The sequence below is a fragment of the Conger conger genome, chromosome 4, assembly GCF_963514075.1.
Source record: "Conger conger chromosome 4, fConCon1.1, whole genome shotgun sequence".
Lineage (NCBI taxonomy): Eukaryota > Metazoa > Chordata > Actinopteri > Anguilliformes > Congridae > Conger > Conger conger.
In genome coordinates this window covers 53412415-53429169 of record NC_083763.1, presented here as the reverse complement: position 1 = coordinate 53429169, position 16755 = coordinate 53412415, and the positions used below count along the sequence as shown (strand labels likewise).

The following is a 16755-nucleotide window of genomic DNA, read 5'->3' as shown; positions in this document are numbered from 1 at the left end:
TGCAATTTTTTTCACGTTTTTTTCCCTACAATAAAAAAGAATTGTTACACTGGCATGAGGTCAACAATATAACAATATATGTTGCACACCCGTGAATAATTACAATGGTGCTAAATCGTTCAATGTAAATTCAGTGCATATTCCTGTAGATGATAAATATATATATATATATATATATATATATATATATATATATATATATAAACTACTGGAATATGTACTTTGCAGGTGTATATGAAATTCATTATTCAATGCTGGATCCAGATTTTTGATAAAATTCAGTTGATTATCAATAAAATTGGCTTGTGCCCTTTGCTTGAATCAACATTGTATGTAAGAAATTGGATTGTATTTGGGGGTATTGCTGACAACCGAATCATGATTGTACGCTGATTCGAGCAGGGAATTTGCTGTTCACTCATCTCGCATCATTGTGATTAAAGAGCTTTACTGCTGCTGTGCAATGAAGCCAACGCATGTTCATTCAACAAGTGTTAGGTTGTTCACTTGAGCACTGCTTGGCTGCATGGCTCCACACACTCACATGCGTTTTTAGTCTCCTCTAACTTTATCATGCTTGGTATACCAGCTGTTGGTTTTGACTCATGTATCCCTCATCGCATGCGCCTCATAACCGGTGTTTTTGGGTTCTTTTCTCCTTTCTCCTCTCTTTTTCTCTTTGTTTTCCCCCCTCCAGATGTTTCAGCCCATGATTTTGCTCATCCTTGTCTTAGTTCTCTTCTCCTCTCTCTCTTACGCCACCGTCTTTAAGTTAGTCTTTCTCTTCACGCTTTTCTTCGTCTTGTAGTTCTTTTTCCCTCCCCCGTCTGTCCTTTTTCGTTCCTTTTAAACCCCGCGCCCGACCCCCCCCCCCCCCTCCCCGCCCTTTCCCCCTGTGGTCCTCTACCCGTGTTCATTTTCTGTGTCTCCCCCGTCCTTCCTTTTCGTTAACGGATCCGCCCATGCACCCACCCCTTTATCCCTTCCACATCCCCTGACCCCACCCCCCCCCACCCCCACCCCCCCCAACCTCCCACAGTCTGGTCTGAGGGATGAACCGGAGTGGCGCCTAGGACAGGAGCGTGCCGCGGAGGTCGAGCCCCTGCACGGTCGTCAGGGCCCTGACCAGAGCAGGAGAGCCGACGGACACAGTATATACAGCAGGCCAGAGGGTTTAAGTGTGGAGGTCAGTGCCTCATCGATTTTCCTCAATACCTCAAGCTTTACACTTTCCTGTGTTATCTCAGGACGTCAGGAAATTGCTGGCATAGGTGACCTCAGGGATTGGTAGGTACTGGTAAGATTATGACCTGACAATATGAGAGCCAATTCAACTTACTTGGGCTTTGTTTGGGCTAGTGAGGAGCAAGTCGGAAGCTGATTTCAGTCAGATAATGATTTTTCTTAATGCATTAGTCAGAGAAACTGAATATTATTATGGACTGTAAGTTGGATAATATGGACTGTAGGTTCCTCAGTTACATTATTAATTCCTTCTTTGAATTCCAGCTTTTTACATAGCTGCTTATAGTCTTTTTAATGGGTCTAGATGACTGGGGAATGACAGAATTTAAAAATGGGAAGACACCCTATAGATCCAGAAAGTGCAACTGGATTGAGTCACCCGCATGGGCGAAATATGATCTCCACTTCATTCCTCCTCTATTTTTGTTTTGGTTTTACCCCTCACAAAATCCTCTGCTCTCTCTACCTCTGCTTACTTATTGCAAGTGTTATGATTTTTTGTTTTGTTTTGATCTTTCAAGTTCTTTCATTTCCCGCCAGATTCTTCCTGAACTTGCTGTGAAACAGCAGAGGAAATAATCAATATGCTGTGTGTTTGGAGAAGTTGGTCTTTTGGAGCATTACTCTGCATGCTTGACTGTACACCTTAATGAAAACATAACCATCTTACAGAGTGAAAGTTATTGTGCTACATCTGTATTCAGATGACCTGCAGATGTCTATCAGGATTAAAGTCTGTGGAATGTGTAATATTGTGAATGTACAACATAATATTGTACAATATTTTACATCTTTTATCAAGGATTAATCTCTAGTTGTGACACACACATGCAGTTGTAATTTGCTGCAACATTATCTTTTCAGGCCTGGCAACACAGACTATTGTTCTATTTTAACTCGTGCATGCTGTAGATGGATGAAACATGAAGGTAGCGCCCTTGACTGGGAGAGGAGGGATGCCACAGCATGAAAAAATGACAGGAAAGTGTCAGTGATATTCTGCCAGCATTAGTGCCACACGGCTTGGTGATCAGATCAAACTGCAGTTAATTCTCCACTGTCTCAGGTCTATGGAATCTCAGGCACTGTGCACACAGGGACACAGGACTCATTTGTAAACAGGCATTAATGAAAAACAAACCAACAAATTAATAAAGCAAGGGGTTATTACATTCCGAATACGAATGTGCCCCATTCATTCTCATAGCAACCGCTATTAGTCATCGTCGACCGTGGGCTGTAAAGTGGGATGTGGATGAGCCATTCACTCCAGAATAGTTTCTGCTAATGAAGACTATGATAATATATGATGACTGTATCCTGTATCCTGATGAAGAATATAGTCATCATTCTGTGAATCTATAACACTAGATGAGAACATAAAATGCAAACATGCTAGAAATACAGTTATTCAAAATGTCACACCTGATGCAACAGTATGGAAAGAATCTGCATCTTTTACTCTTAGCTAAGAAGAGACTGATTCAAGGGTTGCAAGCTGACTTCCATGTCAAGGGAAACTGGAGCCAGTGACTCAGCGTGTCTTGCCAAAACTGGGACAGTCACATGAAAAGTTACTTTAAATACTGGTCATGGTAAATCCACACCTGAAACACAGTCAGTGTGACAAATCTGGAAGCTGTAGGGATGTCTGGAATGTGCAGTTGGGGGGGCAGGTAGGTTGACTGGGAAAGGGAAAGTAACTTTGTCCTGAAAGTAACTCCGTGTCCCTTCCTGGGGGGGGGTGTAGCTCCGGGATGTCCCTTTTTCCGAGGTCAGTAATCTGGGAAGAGAGGTCCTGGTCCCGCTGGAGCAGAAGAGGCAGCATCCGGAAGAGCATAAGGGTTACTGCGGTCGCATAGTGCAGGTACACTCATTAGCCTTCCACGAGTCTGTTCACCGTCAGTCATGAAGGAATAGCTTTTGTCTTCCACAAGTTGGTTCCATTGAAAGATTCCATTGTTGGCATTTTGAGTTTCTCAATAATTACATAGTTTATTTTTTGTGCATTGCCAGTCAGGGGTGCCAATAATTCCGTAGCCCACTGTCCATAGTACAGGTGTTTGTTGCAAGGCACATTATCATGAAAAGAATGGTGAAGGGAGGGGTCTGCAATTAAAATAAAAAAAACATTAGTCTACAATAAACAAAGTCATGGTTTATATGATCCAAAAGCTTGACCATGAACATGCATTCAGTCAATGAGTAAATGATGAACCTGGCTGACAAGACAACACCCAGCAGACATAGCAACCCTCCAGAAGCTGCACTCTACTGCTATACCATAAGCAAAACATCTCAAAGAGAGCGAGTGAGAGAGAGAGAGAGAGAGAGAGAGAGAGAGAGAGAGAGAGAGAGAGGTGACCTGTCGTCTCCTCCCTTCAGGAGCTCCAGGAGAGGACTGTGCTGCAGCAGGACCTGCGTCTTTTCAAGCACAGCACCTTCCTCCTGTATGTCAAGCTCAGGTGGCTCCTGAGACGCTGGAGGCAGGGCCGCAGGGCAGATGAAGGCGAGGAGGACAGCTTCCCTGAGGTGAGGAGGCATCGGCACACAAGCCTCAGAGCTCCCCGGTTACCATCGGTGAACTCAACCGGAGTGATATCGTTATTCATTACAGTCATTCAGAGGGTTTGCCTTCACGATGGTGATGGTGCCTTTAAGTTCACAGCCTTATTTGACTCTGCATCCATCATGTGTTTAATCAGGACTTTACAATATATCTTATATGGAGCAATATTCCTGGTGTTTTTTTTCAGTTTTTTTCAGAAAATGCAGTTATGAATAGCAGTCAGCTTTCGCAGATGCCATTCTCCTTCTGGTTTGTGATTTAGTGATTTGAGTTCTCAGGACCTTCTGGTTTGGGTCCATGTCTTGTGTGAATCAAAGCAAGAGTGTTAAGCAGGTGTTTACCATCTGTTTTCAGGATGAAAGGCTGGACAGTATGTCTGAGCTGGGTGGTCTGATGGAGCAGGTGGAGGGAGAGGGCGAGGACAGACTCTGCTTCCTGTATGGCACGGGAGACTGCCCTGACCAGGGGCCCCTTCTTCAGAGCCCGGAGGCGGTCCAGCATCAAAGACCGGTACTGATGCACCAGACAGCCGGCATCACAGAGTAACAGAGGATGGGCAGTATCCCATCATACACTTTAAAAGGCCAGTGCATCATTGGCATTACATCAAAGACTATATGGGAGAAAAGGGTGGTAGACATATTGAGTACAATGACATTCTGGATCCTAAAAATGAGAAAATAAGGACATATAGGAAGAAGTGGACAGAATACATTTCCACTGAAACATGATTGAATGGTTTTAATAAAAAGGTCACAAACAGCTTTATATAAGGAGGCAAATACGCCTACTAAATATAAATTATTTATGTGAAGGAATAAATAATGTTTGTGTTTTAAAGAGGATCTTGTGTTTTACCTATTCGGGTGCCTGCCAATCCAGTTGCACTTTCTGGATCTGGAGTGTTGTCCCATTTCTAAGTTCTGTCACCCCTGATGGGTCTAGGCTACAAACAGCTACAGCAAAACCTGGAATTTGAAAGAACTGGTGAACTTGCAGTCCATTATGTCTCCTATATGTTTGGTTGTGTGACTAATGGACCAATAAAAAAGAAAGTAATTAACCAAGACAGGATTTAAGTGAAAGAAAGGTGTGTGCGCACAATTGGGCCTTCCTAGACTGGCTTCTATAAGTTGAGAAATAGCACCTCATTTCTGTTTCATTCAATTATTTTCTAGCAGACAAACTCTGGTGAAATAATCCCCTAGAGCGGTGGAACTGAATAATTAACTCCCACACACAAATTGGACATCACGCCATTGTCTCTTCTGTGCTACAAAACAAATGGATTCTTCAGTAGCACGGAAAAACCTCAGTATTAAAATCACTCACCCTGACCAAAACATTGATTGTTTTTGCAGCGTAATAAAAGACAATAGTGAAATTCTGCCTGTCTGTTCATTAGAAGATTCATAATAGAAAATGTGCATTTGTGTTAAAATATGTATTACTGAAAGGTCAGTCACTTTTTATTTGTATGCAGAAAATAAGCGTAGAAGATTTTAACAGATTAATTTTGCATGCCAACTTCATACAAAACTCTCCATACGCAATATAGTATTTCAGAACAGTACAATTAAATATTGCATACAGGCCTCATTTTCAAAAGTGTGATTTTTGAATTGCCTTGAGATAGTCTCTTAAAATATTTATACACTAACTACTAAATAATACCACTGATATTCACAAAATCATGTGAGGAATTTAATCAGTGGATTTTTGTATTTTGAAGAAGGAGACAGAGAAGAGGAGGTTGAATTTGGAAATTCACTTTCAAGTTTTTTAGCATTACAGCCGTAGCCTGGCTTTGCTGCTGACACCTCTTTGGTAGATGTACAAGGACAGTGCTCTATACATAACCTCTGTGGCTGCTGCCAGGCAGCACACAGTGTACGGTTTCAGCACAGCGCAGACCGCGGGAGCGCCTGAGTGCTCTTCAGAGGAAACCGGAAATATGAGCCTGTCCCTATCAGCGCAGAATGAGACGCAGTCTGACTCACTTCCATGTTCCCGGAGTCCTGAGCGGTTGAACTACCTTGCCATTATAACGGCGTGGACAGTGAAACCTGCCATTTGCACAGGCAGTCTTCGGTGATTCAGTGGGGAGATGTAGTGCTTTAAATGAGGGAGTATTGCCATTATAAAAAGGGTTGAGCAGTGAGCTCATTTTTAATTTCAGTTTTACTTCTTGGTTGTGCAGGCATGTAGCGGCACAGTGCAAAAGGGAAAGGCAATGATCTAAGGAGGTGGAGATGTTTTTAATTGCATTCCAATTATCCGATTAGTACTGGTGGTATCGTTTCACCACAAAGCATGAATCATTCAGCTCGACATAAGCCAGGGGAGGAAAGTATTTTAAGTACATCATAAATCCATGTCTCAGTATGCTTGTCATTAAGTGCTAACTTGCTGTTCATTGTCAGAACACTCATTGTATTGCTGAGTTGTAGCCTAAAGATAAAATAGGTAAGATTTTGTGTTAAACCATTGTTACAAGACCATTGTAAATCCCTTCCTATCACTGAAAAAGACTCACTGACATATTGACTCACCCCCTCTGCCTGTATTTATAGTCCTTAAATTCGAGTTTCAAAATATACAGTTGAAGCACCGACACTCTGCACCAAAACATTGTACAGCTGTACAATAATTCAAGCTCATTGGTTGAAAATTGGTTCTAATTGCAACAGCCAATGGCGTTTCAACATCAGCACGCTCACAGAGAAGGGGGAGGGATAAACAGTGTTGTGATTTGAGGGTGTTTTGTTGCCTCTCGTTTGGAGTCTGAAATGAGCTATTCAGTTAGTCACTTTGTTTCACCTTTGTGAGGAAGGGTAGCATCAGGCTAACTGGTGAATGCGAGTCAGAAGGGAGGTGTAAGTGAGACAGCAGCGTATCTCAGCTGGCCTGGAAGGTACTGAGAGGTTCTGAGAGTGAGATTAATTTAGGACAGCGGGAGAACTGAACCGCGAACGTGTTCCCCGGTCCTGTCCAGGGGATCGAGAGCCGGCGGGTGCTGCAGGCGCTGCGGATCCTTCTGGAAGAGTTCCGCCTGGAGCTCCGGGACGAGGAGCAGCGGCGCAGCCAGCTGCAGCAGGCCTACGCCAACGAGAAGGCCTCCTGGGAGGTGAAGTGGGCGGAGATGAAGTGCCACTCACAGCAGGTAGGGGGCTCATTGATCCAATCACTTATTTTCAAGATTTTTCTCCACTCTGTACCTTTCCTTACTCCTGACCCGGAAATCGATTGAGGTATTCTAAAGGACATTCCATCCCCTTCTATGTTATTATTCCTTCTAGGAGCTAGAAGTAGAAGTTAGGAACTTCTTTGAGCAAGAAAACATCAGCGCATCCTTCTCGGAAGTATTTTTTCGGAAAGCCCGATCGACCTGTGGGCTCACCTTTCCCCATCTGCCAAGCATCTGACATGTCTGTAACTGATGTGGCTTTGAACTGCCATTTGAAGGAACAGGGGCATTCCATTGGCCTAATTCACGTTTTCTTGACTTCCCGGTCTTAATTTCTTTCTCTTGCCACTTTTCTTAGCCTCAATGGGATTGAGATAGGAGTAGACAAAGAGCAAGACAAATAAAAAAAGAATTGGACCAGTGTCTCACTGCTATACAGGGGTGGAGCTAACTGACACTCACTGGGTTGGGGCTCGGCAACTTGAACAGAAGCCATATGAAAGGACTTAAATATTAATTTATTAATATCTATATATCCTACTTTGTGAAGTATATCAGGTACTGTAGCATTCACATTTATTTGGTTTGACCCATCTGTTGAATATGGCATGACCAGTCAACAACTTTCTTTGTGCTGTCCTCCTCATGTGCTGATTATACAAGGCTGACTGAAGTGTCTCCTCCATAGGATGACTGATCAGGAAATGTTTGGCAAGGCCAGAAAAACACGCTAAATGAGGCTTAAATGATTAATGTTGGTCCACTCAGAGCCAAACAGACTAGGATAACAATGGCACCCACAAGACACCCACTGAGAAGATCGGATACATTTTTATATTGACGTACTGTATATTTAAACAGGTGTGCTCATTTATTAACATCTAATACTGTCAGAAGAAAGTGCCATTTCCATCTTCGCAGAGGAAAGAGACTGCTTTAAAATGGTTGTTTAAATGCTTCTTACTTTGTTTTATATAATTTTCTTGCTCAGTAAAAAGGATGGCAGATGTGTATATGTGTGAGCTTGTTACTTATATAATAAGTCAACAGTTTCTAAAAGCAACCAGTTACAGATTTAATTCATCTCATTGCATAACATCAATGTAGCATACAACCTAGCATGCAATATGATAATCCGAAAAGCTCAAAATAACAAAATCCTTACCCTGCTGAGGGCCAGTAGTCATGTGGGACAATGTATGCTTGCTATAGCATAACCCAGAAAAGGATGGTTTCATTTGAACATTCCCAAAATTGGAAATGGATTATCAAATGAAAAGTTTTTTAATTAATAAATGCAAGGAAGGGCGGCACGGATGGTGCAGTGGGTAGCACTGCCGCCTCACAGCAAGGAGGTCCTGGGTTCAAATCCCCGTCGGCCGGGGCCTCTCTGTGCGGAGTTTGCATGTTCTCCCCGTGTCTGCGTGGGTTTCCTCCGGGTACTCCGGTTTCCTCCCACAGTCCAAAGACATGCAGGTTAGGCTGATTGGAGAGTCTAAATTGCCCATAGGTATGAGTGTATGAGTGTATGCCCTGCGATGGACTGGTGACCTGTCCAGGGTGTATTCCTGCCTTTCGCCCAATGTATGCTGGGATAGGCTCCAGCCCCCCTGCGACCCTGTTCAGGATAAGCGGGTTAGGATAATGAATGAATGAATGAAATGCAAGGAAGTCTCAAAAAGTAATAGAAGGTACAGTTCAATGCAGAGTCAATTAACTTCTGACCCCAAAAATGTCAGAAGTTATCTGATGCAGTTGTCAGTTTAAGGTCACCCCTGGACTAAACCTTGACCTGATAGGGAACTCATTTGCCATTCTTATTTTAATTTAAATGAAGATGTTTTGGAGGAAGACATCAAAGGAAAACAAGTGGCTAAGCAGTTTTAATCTGAATAAGAACTGAAGGCTGCATTAACTTTAAAGGTTTTGGGTATTTACTGCAAGATTCTAAAATGGAAAATCAGAGAGTAGCACTAAAAACATGCTATCAGACAAAATTAATATGTTCAGTACATTTTAAATTTATTGCACTATTGTCATTTATGTGTTTTTTTATTATGTTAAAGCTTCACTAGAGCGTCTCAATACTTATATATATTGGGGGTTTTAGGAATATATTCTGCTATAATATATTTCATTTAGATTTTTGCTACCATTTCAGTTCAGTATTCCACGTGAGACCTGTGCAAAATAAAGCTCCACAAACACCTGGCACACTCATACCCACTAAAATAACCGCTGGAAAGTACACCTGGAGGCTAATGCTGGCTGTACACTGTGCGATATCGGTTGTCTATTACGATTATTACGTTGCACTGTGCAATGTAGCCCCGACAATATCCCGGTATAAGTGCAGGCTTTTGTTCCAACTAAGCAATTACACACCTCATTCGACTAATCAACCATTCTTTGCTTACGCCTTTGATTAGTAGAATCAGGTGTGTAACTGCTTGGTTGGAACAAAAGCCTGCACCCACACCGGCCCTTACTGAGGAAGATTGAGTATCGCTGACCTATACCATTAATAATTTGTGGGTTTTTACCCTCTGTACGCAGCTGGAGCCAGGCAGGGACCCGAAACTGGACGACCTGGGAGAGGCATTCAGTGAGGAGCGGGAGGAGCACAGGCGACTCCTGGCCGAAAACCACAGCGCCACCCTGGACCTGCGTTGGAAACTGCAGCACAGCGAGAAGAGGTGGAGCCGGGAAAAGATGGAGCTGCTGGAGCGGTTTGACCGAGAGAGACAGGACTGGGACTGGCAGATGAGAGAGCTCCATCGCAAGATGGAGAAGGTATGGAGGCCATCTCAGCTCATTTAGCAGACAACTTACAAAGGTGGACAACATCAGTGTTCATCCGTGGAATACAAAAGTGAGATATCACCAAGATGGCGTAGAAGGCCCATTATAAATCCGTTTGTTTAGAATTATTATTGTAAACAAGAAAAAATATCACTACACAGCTGGCATATCTTTACACAGCTATACCTCGCATTAGTTTCCCAAAAGGAAATACAAAAAGAGCTAAAGAGCCATGGTGTTGTCTGAAGAGGTGTGTCTTTGATCAGCACAAGAGGTTGTAGATCAGGCAAGTAACTACATTCTCAAAGATACAGAGTGTCAGGAATTTGCCTCCTCGTGAAGGGGTATTGGAGTTCTATCCATGAGTTTGGCATTGCACCCGAACTGCCTCAAAAAAAAACCTCAGAAGTGAATTTTAGAAGGAGTTTTCAGGTTGTCCTAGATAAAGGAAGATGAATAATGCTTTGGAAGTCACCTCAAAGTCATTTTGTAACCCACATAAAAAAAATACTGCAGTGCAATTCCCTGGATACCAGGAGAATGCAGTTTTATTTATTTTCAGTAAAAAGGAACAAAACTGGGCTTCCCTTGTGGTGTTGAATCAAAAGGTAAAACGACTATGTAAACCTGGGCTAGTACTTATAGAATGTATCCCGAGATACACTGGCTGGCTTTAAAGAATTTAATTTGAGGTTATAATACATTCTTTTGGAAATACATGAATACTGAACTTGGATACTGAAACTTGCTCATTTCTGCTTTTCTTCGTGAGGAAATAATTTCACAGACACACATTTAATAATGACAGAAGCCAAAATAGAAATAAAAAGTTTTAGAGCATATCCGGCTTTTCTTGACCCCCAAACAGAGGAAAGATTGTACTAAATATCTGCATTTTAAGACGTTTCAATGAATATCTCACTGTTCTTTGACAGTGCGCATATGTGACTATATTTCTAAATGCTTTCCTATAGCTTTATGTTCCGTTGGCAAAGTTTCTGTGCCACGTTTGAAATGCATCTTGGCTGTTTTTCAGCTGCAGAGGGAGGGCAACGGTCGCTGTTCTGTGGAGCTGACTGAGGAATACCACAGGGCACTCTCCCCCCAGAGAAGCCCCCATTCCCCCGAGCCCCCCAGGTCTCCTCGCGCTGTCTCCTCCACCCCGATCCGTTCCCACTCCGATTCCGAAGCCCCCACAGACAGGCAGCCCGAGGTGGTGAGGCTAAAGGGTAGCGAGACCTTTCGACCAACGGAGAGCCTGTTCCTGGATGCCCTCTCCCTGGACGCCTTGAGTGACAGCGACGTGCCCCCTCCATCCCGTCTGGAGAGCGAGAAGAGATTCCCATGCTTAAATGAGGTAACGCCTAGTCCTCTAGAGGGGTTTTAATGAAAATGTGTGTCTAAGCAGAAGATCTATTGTGCAGCATGATAGGACCATGAGTAAAATATGATACACATATACAGGATGTGCCTGCTGTCATAAAATACATTTTGAACACGTAAATCACAACTTACCAAATCCATTAAACATGCTATATACATATATTCACATTTAAAACAATATTCTAATGATTTGCACTCTGTACATTGATATCACACAGTCTAAGTATGATTCCAAAAGTGACAGATTATAGTATGCTTCAAATATGCCTATAATGCTTCTCATAAAGTCTTCTCTCTAGCTGACAGCTATGGTAATAGTTATGCTTTACCAAGTGTTGAGTGATGATTGCTCTTTCCTCTCAGGCTCTGAATGAAATATCAGACCAAAAAGGCCCATCAGCATATCATAATGAAGAGATTCGCAGCGGGAGTCTCCTCAGGTATGGACATTAATGACATGATGGGCATCTATAGCCTTTAGCCTTTGAGTCACCCCGGTTACTTTGATGCTGGAAAAACGATATGTCGTCCTAGAAAATGTCCTAGGTAGAAGTTAGTCAGTGGTTCCATTTTGTTGCATCATAGTAACTTCTTTCAAAGCATTGTGGATATCACCTGTTATTCATGGCATTAGCCACTGCTGAAATGTTTTGGTTGATGATGTAATGATGTGTTCAATCAGACGGGGGAGTAATCCGTAGTGCCTAATGAAGGCGTTGTTCATGCCACAGACTCTACACAAATTGTAATGGAAATAGGTCTCCTCGTTTTTATTTTGTTTACTAGAGACATGGGAGGTTGTTATACTTGTGTAATTGTTGATGTTGCTGTCTTTTGTTTTTTATTTTTATAAACTACTAACTTGGAAGGGAATAGGGTGCAAGAAGTCCCAGTACGCTGGTGAATAAATTGCTTAATCTGTTCAAATCTTAATCTGCTTCACAGAAAATGTCATCTAAACTTCACTTCAAATTTGTCATTCTACTACTCTCTAAATTTGTTTTTCTCCTGGACCAATTACTCAATTGTTTGATTTATTCGAAATCTAATTTCATCCGTTTTGTATGGGACAGGGCAAAATCGGTGTGCTCCATGAGTGAGTTCCAGCTTTTGATGGACAGCTCTCCGTACCTCCCTGAGAAAAGCGCACACGGGTCCGGAGGGAGGGAGGACGTGACACCGCCCCTGTCACCAGACGACCTGAAGTACATCGAGGAGTTCAACAACAAGCGCTGGGACTTCCCCAGCACGCCGTGTCCAAGCGGGACCCCAGAACCTCCTCTGGAGGCCTGGGCAGAGGGCAGGAGAGTGGAGCCGACTTCAGAAGCATTCCAGCCAGCGTCATGGTACCTTACCACAAGCGCCACCATCACCACCAACACATTCAGCAGTCCGGAGCACTGCCAGAAACCCCCCAGGAACGGCGTTGGGGTGGACCGCTGTGGGGTGAGAGTTTTCCACAGTCCCCCGCTTAGCTGCAAGATGGAGGGCGAGGAGAGGCCCGCGGTGGGCCCTGAACTGGCTTTCACAGTGACCAAAGGGGAAGGCGGCAATACCAAAGGAGAGGTGGATGAGGTGTTCAGGGGGTGGCCTTGCGAACTCCCAAAACACCACAAGGAGCTGCTAGAGAGCGGGCTTCACCCCGCCGAGCACCCCGTATGCCCCGCACTGGGGTTCCCCTCGTCTCTCCACGAGCTCCAGCTGCCGAGGAACCTGAGTGACGACATGAAAGAGGTGGCCTTCTCCGTGAGGAACGCCATCCGCTCGAGCCCGGCAGAGCGCCATTTTAAGGACACCGCCTGCCAGACCAATGGCTTCACCACCAGGGGAACCCAGACCACTCAGACCATCAGCGTGGGCCTTCAGACCGAAGCCCTCCGAAACCTCACCAGCAGTCCTCACAAGTGCTTAACTCCCAAGGGGGGCTCCACGCCCATTTCTTCTCCATCCCGCAACTTCAGGAAGCTGCCCTTCTCCCCTGTCGTGCAGAGCAAATTTGAGCGCCAGTGCTGCTCTCCGAAGTACGGCTCCCCCAAGGTCCTGCGGAAAGCCCCCTCCAAGGCAGACCTAGCAACCAGCAAGACGGCCCTCCCCACGACACCCCAGAAGGGCCACAGCGAGTCTGCTTGGGCCCGGTCCACCACCACACGGGACAGCCCGGTCCACACCACCATCAACGACGGGCTCTCCAGCCTCTTCAATATCATCGACCACACGCCATTGGCCTTCGATGCCTTGCCGAAGTTCAGCAAGTCCCCCAGCCGGTCGCATCCTGCAGAGCCAAGGCCGTCTGGTCAGGACTTTCCAAAGACTGTTGGGGGCAGGTCCCCTAGTCCTGTTCAGTTGATTGTAGAGACTCAGGGGGAGAAAACCCCGGAGGTTGTGACCATTAGACAGGACCTGTCAGCTCCTCCAGGCTATAACCTTGCGGAAAGTGCTGCCAGGATACTGAATAAGAGACTGTTAGAGCAGACCTTCAGGGATGAAAAAAGGTTGGCCAGTTTGAGCAAGGACGGAAGACCATGTGACGGCGAGAAATCACAGCAGGGATCCATTGAGGTAGATGACCTTACTGAATTTTTCCCATAATAGCAGGCATTAAAGAATTCATCACACCTTCTGATTAAGGCATTAATTCACTTATCAATTCTGATTGATTCCTAAATTGTTCACAGTCACATAATTAATGCAATAAGCACTAACATTGATACAGTATTTTAATATATCACAGTGTTAAGCTTATTTTATCATCTTACACCAGTTTGGTTATTTGTCTAGTATGCTTAAAAAATCTCATTGTAAATTGTAATTAGTTTTGGTAATAGATAATAGTCAAGAAACGAAAGTAGCTTTATGAGTTTCCTTGAAAAAAGGAGTAAAACTACAAAGAATCATTATTGCCTTTGTTGGCCAGAGGGTTATTTTACCTTCCACATCCTTCCACGCGTAATAAAACATAATGACAGTGCCACCATTCGATAAGAAGCTGCAGCAAGTCTTAAATGAAATTGTCATGTTTCACTACTTCAATGGGAAAGCGAGGACAGATGTGCAATCTTCAGGCCTCTTCTAGAATGGTCACAAAGGGGACATTGCTTAATGAAACAAGTGCCTTTAATGCTTATACTGGAAATAACCAGCCAGTACTGAAAAAGACAAGACATTTTATGGGAGTAACACAGTCATTTTTCAAAAGTAGTACCAGAGCATCAAATGCAAAATATTACTGGTCATGTATTTGTGACCGAGACATATTCACCACTCTTTTAATTTGATGAATTGTGTAATTTGTGGATGGCTACAGTTATGCGCCATTTCCCGCTGCATGGAGAAGGGCATGTATCACTAGCCCTCAAACACTGTTCCTCTTGCAGGTTCCACCGAGACAATCCACCTAAACGAGGCTGGTTCTTACCATCCTCTATAAGGGTAATACAATAATAACTGCACCCTTGGGTGGGGGCTGCAACCATGGTTTTTTCGGTAGCTTACTTCACTGTCCTCCAGGTTATTTCTTTTTCCACATCTGTGATAAATGGCTTTACTCTAATTGTCTTTCTTCCCCTCTGCCCTGCCGGGGCCTCTCTTTTATGTACGATCTTATCCAGAACCACACTGTCTTACTAACCGCTCCCTGGGGACTCTAACCCTGCTTGTCCCGCTGCTGTAAGTCCTCAAACCTTCTTGAACACACTGTGGGTCCACAATGAGCAAGAAGCCACACCACATGCAAAATCACGCCAGGATGAGAGACAGACAAAGCAGTGGTCACATTTTTATGTGTGCTGTGTGTTTGTGTGCATGGGCAGTTTCTCAGCGTACGCTGAAACGCTCTCTCAGCAACTTGTATAAGAGCTTATTGACCCACAGAGTCATTGTAGCCTGTGTTCAGCTGTTAATGAAAGAAAGGATATTTCCTTAAATGGTGTCAGTGGTTGGCCAGTTCATTTGCTGGGATTATGTTAACATCAGACCCATTAATTAATGTAAGCTATGAGTCATAATTCAGCATCCTCTTTAGCATCGTAAAATGTAAATTTTTTCAATTTGTTGATTCACTTCTGCTATGTTATATCAAATATGGTCAAAAATGACCTGATGGGAATTTCTTTGGGTCCTTTGAAGAACTAGTCAACCATGTATTCCATTTTCTCAGAAATTTCAGAAAATTCACAGAAGACTTTAATGACTCTTTTGGTCATTGTTTGCAAATTCTTCCTAATGTACAGGGAAATAAAAGAGCAGTAGAATTGTAGCAAAATAACAATCTTTTGTAATTTTGTCCTCAAAATAAAGACTTTGCTCAGCAAATGCTTGGGGGAGACACCGTTTCCTGCATCTGGAGTGGTGGGCCTTGACGTCTGGTCTCAGCCAAGGGCTGACTGTCTGGCGGACACCTTAGGTTGCTGTCAGACTGCTGTTTGAGGGTGCTGGGTGATTGTGTTTTCCATCATTCCCATTTCCCCGGTCCCCTCACAACTGTAACACCGACTCCCCTTCATTGTCATTCTTCAGGAAAGCTGAAGACAGCAATAGGACTTGCTTCAGTTTTGTCACATTTTGTGTTGTTATTCTAATGACTGCCAGTGTTAAAAATGAACTAACTGTCGATGTGGCACACGCTTAATGTGGCTGCGTGTTGCCAGTGCAGTGGCGTGGTGACGGCAACATTTTTCATTTGTTGTGCTATGTATGCAGTGTTTTTTTTCTGAATTCTTTTTTTTCCACTAATTGCTTGTTGGTCAATATGAGCACAGTGAAAATCACTAAATTTGCTGTCATTCATTTCACAAACCTGGGATGGACTATAGTGGTGGCGTTGATTTGTTTCAAGCTCAAGGATAGCTATAATTACACACATAATTGTTATCAGCTCTGTTCTAAAATATCTGAGCAAATTGTATTGTTGGTCTACTGCATGCACAACCTAAATTGTTCAGTCCTTGTTTGTATCTAACCATCTACAAAATGTGAATGCATTATTGTACACTCAGTGAGCACTCTATTAGGTATTTATTAGACTTATTTGTTTTACTTCTACTGCTGTAACCTATTCACTTAAAGTTATGATGCGTTGTGTGTTCAGAGATGCTCTTCTGCATACCACTGTTGTAATGTGTGGTTATTTGCATTATTGTCTCCTTCCTGTCAGCTTTGACCAGTCTGGCCATTCTCTCTCATTAACAAGGCATTGCTGTCTGCAAAACTGCTGCTCACTGTAGAGACTCTAGAGTCCCAGGAGATTAGCAGTTTCTGAGATATTCCATCCACCATGTCTGCTACCAGCAATCATTAGATCACATTTTTCCCCATTCTGATGGTCTGATGGTGAACATTAACTGAAGCTCCTGACCCTTATCTCCACGACTGTATGCATTGCACTGCTGCCACACAATTGGCTGATTAGATAATCACATAATAAATGAATAAGTAGGTGTGATAAAGTGCTCAGTGAGTGTATTTTTCACATAAAATTACTGAAACTATTTTTTTAATTGTTTTTATGTCACCTTTTTTGACAATGACTAACAATTACTTTCCTGTCGCCTCATTTTTCAAAATTCTTGAG

General features: G+C 43.4%; 1 protein-coding gene across 4 annotated transcripts in view; it reads left to right on the top strand.

Moving 5' to 3' along the window:
• LOC133126422 (microtubule cross-linking factor 1-like) overlaps positions 1 to 16755 on the top strand; it is a 47593-nt gene that overhangs the window by 28440 nt on the left and 2398 nt on the right. Inside the window, exons 6-15 of one of the 4 annotated variants that reach the window (XM_061238632.1) lie at positions 1040 to 1186; positions 2996 to 3112; positions 3631 to 3777; positions 4169 to 4324; positions 6810 to 6977; positions 9558 to 9794; positions 10840 to 11160; positions 11550 to 11626; positions 12260 to 13745; positions 14561 to 14615. In XM_061238632.1, coding sequence (XP_061094616.1) covers positions 1040 to 1186; positions 2996 to 3112; positions 3631 to 3777; positions 4169 to 4324; positions 6810 to 6977; positions 9558 to 9794; positions 10840 to 11160; positions 11550 to 11626; positions 12260 to 13745; positions 14561 to 14584 — 2880 coding nt within the window. In that variant the 3' untranslated portion in view covers positions 14585 to 14615. Of the gene's footprint in view, positions 1 to 1039; positions 1187 to 2995; positions 3113 to 3630; positions 3778 to 4168; positions 4325 to 6809; positions 6978 to 9557; positions 9795 to 10839; positions 11161 to 11549; positions 11627 to 12259; positions 13746 to 14560; positions 14616 to 14794; positions 14853 to 16755 lie in introns of all 4 variants that reach the window. The other 3 variants (XM_061238631.1, XM_061238629.1, XM_061238630.1) reach the window with 3 other exon arrangements.